Source organism: Cucumis melo, chromosome 1, assembly GCF_025177605.1.
Source record: "Cucumis melo cultivar AY chromosome 1, USDA_Cmelo_AY_1.0, whole genome shotgun sequence".
Classification (NCBI taxonomy): domain Eukaryota; kingdom Viridiplantae; phylum Streptophyta; class Magnoliopsida; order Cucurbitales; family Cucurbitaceae; genus Cucumis; species Cucumis melo.
In genome coordinates, this window is record NC_066857.1 from 13,252,149 (window position 1) to 13,259,256 (window position 7,108).

The 7,108-nt window shown below is 31.9% G+C and overlaps 1 protein-coding gene across 1 annotated transcript; it reads right to left on the reverse strand.

The window, feature by feature from the left end:
* Positions 1-5,677: 5,677 nt before the first annotated feature.
* On the reverse strand, positions 5,678-6,531 carry LOC103490138 (casein kinase II subunit beta-2). Its single transcript, XM_008449512.3, has one exon. It carries the CDS (start codon positions 6,380-6,382, stop codon positions 5,822-5,824), a length of 561 nt encoding a protein of 186 aa, XP_008447734.1. The 5' UTR covers positions 6,383-6,531; the 3' UTR covers positions 5,678-5,821.
* Positions 6,532-7,108: the final 577 nt, after the last annotated feature.

Genomic DNA, 7,108 nt, shown 5'->3' on the forward strand with positions numbered 1-7,108 from the left:
CTGCCAAAAAGCGCATTTTGACATATTATGACAATTGTTGCTTCTCTCCTCTCAATTTTTCTTCCAATCAAGTGTCATATAAGGTCACTTTTCTTGTAGTGTGGGTACATTGCTCGACATTCCTGGTAAGACAAAAGATGGATTACAGTCCCGTCGTGACTTAGAACAATTAGGCATTCGTCCTGAGTTGGTGCCAAAGGTTGTAGGAAATAGAACATACATACCTCCAGCTTGTTATACATTATCCAAAAGCGAGAAACACACAGTTTGTCAATCATTGTCTAAAATGAAAGTTCCAGAAGGGTATTCCTCAAACATAAAAAATCTAGTGTCAATCGATACTTTAAAACTTACTGGGTTAAAGTCTAATGATTGTCATGTGCTCATGGAACAATTGCTTTCGGTTGCAATTCGTGCTGCACTACTTAAACACGTGAAAAATGCAATCACACGATTCTGCTTGTTTTTTAATGCTATATGTAGTAAGGTTGTAGATGTTGCACAACTAAGTGTCTTGGAACAAGAGATTGCAGTAATGTTGTGTCTGTTTGAGAAATATTTTCCTCCATCATTCTTCACCATAATAATTCATTTAACCATACATCTAGTTAGAGAAGTTTGGTTGTGTGGCCCTGCGTATCTTCAATGGACGTATCCATTTGAACGTTACATGAAAGTGTAACGACCCAACTCTTTGTACTAAGCTGAGGTCATTACTAAAAAGAAACAATGACAAGAGACACTTTTTGAAACGAGGGAAGAATAAATTTTCATTAAAAACGGAATATTAAAACACTGAAACATAAACGCGGAAGCAAAACTGAGTCCCCATATGGCATGTCACGGATCCTTCTTTGTCACTCGCCAGCTTTCCTCTACCTTTACCTTCGCCTGAAATGTTAAACATAGAAAGAGTGAGTATAAACATATACTCAGTAAGGGACCTACTACTAGTCCCGCTAGGTGTCTGTTAACTTCCCATTAGAGTCCTGAAAATGGTACCCAATCTCTGGCACGTTCCCGAACACGTGCAACATGCGCTTCCGTAGGAACGAAAATCTGGTCTTCGGTGTCCCGGGGGAGCACCTAGGACATGCTGGTCTGTAGTGAACCTGGGGGTAACACTAAGACAATCGGGATGCGAGGACCCCGTCGAATCACTCGAATCATATCTATATCCATGCTAGACTGGCGTCCCGTCGGACCACACAGTCCTAAATAGGTGGTGATCTCGAAGGACACCCATGCAGGTACGACTCTAATAGACAAAGTTAACAGAACACCCTATCCATAGCATGTAGCATAACATAACATCATAACATGGCATGAGTATTAATCTTAACGTCCTTAATCATGTGATTAATATATCATGCATTAACAATCATCAACAGTCATCAACAACATACTACCGGTCATTAACATAACATCAGTCATCATCATCAATCATCAACATAATAATCTCAGTCATCATCATCAACATCAATACAATGACAGTCATTATCAATAGTATCAAGTTATGCATTTTAGCTACCATCAATGCATAATCATAATTACATGCGGTCTCTTAAATTCAGTTCGAAGGTCTAGTAGGAGAATCTCTTACCTAGAGATTTTAGCCAAACAAGGTACTCCCTAGTTGACAGTAAAAATTCTCCAATTAACTTGATCCTAATCATAAAAGGAAAACTTAGTATCTTAATTAATGAAATTAGCAATTGGCTAACATCCAAAAATCCTCCCAAATTAATTAACTTTCTAAAAAATTTGGGGTTGAAACCAATTCAACCTTGATTGGGAAAAAATCCAAGATTTAAATCTTAAAAAGTTTAGCCAATTGAACCTTTAAAGAAACCCCAAAAAGATCCAAAATTAAATTAATAAAATATTAATTTAATTTCATTAGCTTAACAAGGTTACTCAAATGGAGGTTGGAAAATCCTCTTATCCTTGATGAAAAATTCATCACTTTAAATCCTCAAGCTTCCAAAGAGACCAATCTTAACTTCAACTGAGGCGGCGACAGCAGAGGGTTATCTTAGAGAAGAAGATGAAGAACCCTTTTTTTTTCCTTTTACTTTCTAATTTAAGCATTCCAATGCTATTTATAGACCCAAATAATAACAATAATATTTATTATTATTATTTCCTTTTCCTTTTCCTTTTAGGATATATATATATATATAATACCAAAAAAATATACATATATCTTTATTCCCATTATCTTTCCTAAATAAATGTCTTAATCTTAGGCATTTAAAACCATTAGTAATAATAATAATACTTCTATTTTTCTCTCACCAAAATCTACAATAAATATATATTTATTTAAACCATTATTCTCTCTTATAAATAAATATATATCTTTTCCGTCCAATCAAATCAACAATCTCTCTCCTTATGAATTATCTTTTTTTTCAAACAAATATAATTATTTCCATCATATAATTAACTTTTCACTTTTCCAAATTAATAATTAAATCCAATTCCACCAAAACCAACTTTTTCCTCCAAAATCTCAAATGAACTTAAATCCTCAATTATTTTAATCAATCAAATCTTTTCCAATAAATCACTTGTAACTTTCAACATGAATTATCTTAACCCAACCATAGCAACTCCACTCCATAATCAAGATTTATATTTCTGCAGAATAATTAATTATCTTCCACAATAATTAATTATTATTTACCTTTCTTCCAAAATAATTAATTATCTTCCACAATAATTAATTATTATTTATCTTCTCCAAAAATAATTAATTATCTTCCACAATAATTAATTATTATTTATCTTTCTCCAAAATAATTATCCTTTTACAAATAATTATATTTTCCCAAAATATAATTATTTTACTTTTTCTCCCTTACCAAATATCTTTTCTCCAAAATACAATTACCTTTTCCTTAAATAATTATATTTTAACAAATATAATTATCTTTTCCTTTAACATAATAATTATATATATATAACTTTCAACATGAATTATCTTAACCCAACCATAGCAACTCCACTCCATAATCAAGATTTATATTTCTACAAAATAATTAATTATTTCCCACAATAATTAATTATTATTTATCTTTCTCCAAAATAATTAATTATCTTCTACAATAATTAATTATTATTTATCTTTCTCCAAAATAATTAATTATCTTCCACAGTAATTAATTATTATTTATCTTCTCCAAAGTAATTAATTATCCTTTTACAAATAATTATATTTTCCCAAAATATAATTATTTTACTTTTTCTCCTTTAATAAATATCCTTTCTCCAAAATACAACTATCTTTTCTTTAAATAATTATATTTCAATAAATATAATTATCTTTTCCTTTAACATAATAATTATATATATATTTCCACGTATACATATAATTATCAAATCTCCAACAAACTTTCCACCCTACGGTTTAATTAAATAACGTCCATAATTATTTAATTAAATTCAACTTCAACAACACTAAAAAACCACAACTTTACTTAATCCTCTTAACCTACCATTTAATAAAAACTCAACAAACACCACATGCCAAAACCTCTAATTAATTAAATATTCATCCAAGAAAAATTTAATTAATTTCAATTCCCACCTAAATCAAATAATTCTCATTAGATGGATTCAAAATAACGCCCAATAAATTATCTTAATTTTTGGGGCGTTATAGAAAGTCCTTAAAGGATATGTTCGAAATCAAAATAGACCTGAGGATTCTATTGCTGAAGGGTATATTGTTGAGGAAGCTATAGAATTTTGTATGAAATTTTCTCAAGATAACATGTCAATTGGACTTGGGAAGGCTAAAGAACAAGATCAAAATGATGATATTGGACGACCCTCATCTGCAGCTTCTCACATAAGGCCTGAAAAAGAACAACTAATGCAAGCTCATTTGTATGTGTTAGAGAATACAAATGACGTTCAACCTTGCATAAAGTATGTCGACTTTAAATATTTACTTTATTTATTTATTTATTTATTATGTTATACCTATTAGGATATCTCTAACCATCGTGAGTTGATACAATAACTTTGTAGGAAACATATGGATCATTTGAAAAAAATCTACTAATCAAAGGAAAAACATCTAAAATGGCTACAAGATAAGCACAATCAATATTTTATTTCTTGGATACGTAGCCAAGTATGTATCTAACGATGTTCAATTATTTTGTTTTAGTTACTTTGTTAAAAAAGTCTTGCTAATTTATATTTACATGACTATGATTTTTAAGTTGCTACAGAACTTGAGTTACCAAACAACACAATATTTGATACATTGAGATGAATATCACATGGTCCTTCGCCTAGTGTGATAACTTACTCTAGTTATGTTATGAATGGTATTCGTTACAATACAGAGCATCGTGATGGTGTTCGTAATGTGCAGAATAGTGGTATATGTTTAGTAGCGAATACGATGTAGATATCTAGTGCAAAGGATAAACATCCTATAGTGACAAATATGTTGTTTTACGGTGTGATTCAAAAGATTTAGGAGTTAAACTATATTAACTTTAAAATTATAATGTTTAAATGTAACTGGGTTGTCAATGTTAGCGGTGTCAGAAAAGATGAGTTGAGGTTTACATTAGTTAATCTTAAACGTATTGGTCATAAGATAGATTCTTTTATCCTAGCATCACAAGCAAAACAAGTATTTTTTCTCGAAGATCCAAGTGATTCTCAATGGCATGTTGTGTTAAATCCTCCCAATCGAGAGTACAAAGATCATATTAATGATGATGAGTTAGGGGATATAAGTTTAAATTGTATCAGTTCTAACAATGTTCCTATGAATGTGTTTGAGGAAATAAACGACGAAGATGATTCAAACTACATGCGAACTGATTGTGATGGTATTTGGATACTAAATGAAAATGAATAATAGATGGTAAAGTTTGTTATTATTTTGCTTATTCTTTATGAATGTTATTGGCTTTATAATAATGTTTATTTTCATGATAGGTTAGGTACTAATGGACTGTTGTAGTGATGACCACCTTTCAGTAGGAGCCGACGAGGATGTAGCTTAGGTTGATTGTTTTTTAGAGACATCTAGTCAAAGAAGTATGCGTGGTCCTACCACGATGGTTCATTTGACACAAATTAGCTCTGATGCAAATCGATTGGTTGTTGACTACAATGAATGTGGTGAATGGATTGGTGAAAATGCAACTCAAATGGTGAGTTACATCAGGACATGCGTTCGAAACAACATTCCAATTACATATGCTTCATGGTTAGACGTGCCATTAGAATTAAAAGATAAAATTTATGTTTGCATTCAGGTAAGCATCTTTTATTCTTAAATTAATATATTGAGATATGACGTTATTTTTACATATGTTATTTTGTCATTTTTAGAAATCATTTGTAACAAACTCAAAGTCCAAGAAAGATACTTCATTCCTCCTGGGAAAGGTTTAGTGTTCCAATTTTGGTATGTCCTTTCTAATTTATTGATGGATTCATATAAAGATCCACTTTAATCAATCATAAATAAAATTATGGTGATTTGATTTTGTTTTGTTTTGTTTGATTTAAAGAAAATGATAAATTGTAGATAGTTAATTTGTGCTATAATATAGCCTACGTACCCGCATGAGTGTGGGCACAAATAATTAATGTTGAACTTTGGCCTCACTCATGAATTAAAATGTGGAGACTTTTTAAGTAGATGGACAATATGAATATATATAGGGAGGTGGAGGTGAAACAAAAAAAAAAAAAAAATGGAAATAAAAGGCTGAAATTTCAAAAATACCCCTAGAAAAGAGAGAAACTATTTCACAAAATACCCAAATTTTGATTTTGAGTGTCATATGGATTCAAGAAATCCAGTTTTTGTTAGAACAGCATTTCTTACTTTACTCAGATCCCTTCCTTTCAAAGTTCTTCCAGCTCCTTCAAACACCGAGAACGACGATATCTGAGCCCTAGCCAATCTCTTTGCTATCAATTCATGCGGCGGAACTCTCTTCTCAATTCCTTCTCCTTCTTCTTCTTCTTCTTCCTCCTCCTCCTCCTCCTCCTCCTCCTTGCTATGACCGCCGCCCTCAACTCCATCCTCATCATCCTCTTCATCCCAACACACTTTCCTGATCCTATTCCTAGGGTTTTTACTTCTCTCGCTTTTCAACCACTGCGGAATCAACCCAATTTGACCACCCACGCCGCCGTTGGGCCTCGGAATCATTCTGGAAGCGGAGGGGAGAAAGGATGAATCGGCAGTGGAGAAATTGGAATGATAGGAGGTGGTTGTGGAAGTGGTTGTGGATTCGTGGTCGTTGAGAACATTCCAGACGTCTTGTTCTTCGAAATCGCCGTTTCTGAAGGACCGCCAGAGAGCGGTGGTGAGGGCAGTTCTGGCGCCGTCCATGGGGGCTGGTCAAGAGAATTATTATGGAAGATTTGATGAATCTGTGAGGAATATATTTGAAGAAGTGAATTTTTAGAATTATAAAGAGAAGGTCGGAAGGAAATGGGGAGGGAGGGTTTTGTAGCTACGACATCGTTTTCCAATCTGATTTTCTTTTTGTTCGACTTGAAATAGGAAGATGCGTGTGACAACTAAAGTATAGACAAGAAATGAAATATTATGAGCTGTGTCCTAATATTTACATTTATCTCTTTTTTTTCTTCTATGTTTTCTTTTTCCATTTTAAACCTTATTATTAATTTCATTTCCATTTTTATTCTTATTTTAAAAATTAAAAAAGAAAAAAAAAAAAAAAAAAACAAACAAACCAACCAACCAACCAAACGGCAACATATATTTTAACTTTGAAAAAGAGAAAGAAGTCTGTTCTTCCAACACCCTTAGACATAAGTGAGTATGCAATGAAGCTAAGGTCTTATATTATTTTCATCGACTGGGCTTTATTTGCTTTATTATATTTTATATATATGAGTTTTAATTTATTTCTTTGATTTCCTATCATCAATGCTTTATTATAAATATAATATCCTTGATCACTAGGTTTGATGTCAATTTTTTATACACTCTTTTGTTAAGGTCATTTAAATCAGCAACTATTACTCTCAACAAGATACCGCAACAATTTACTTATCTTAATTAAGAAGGCTAACTAATTATACAAAGAAA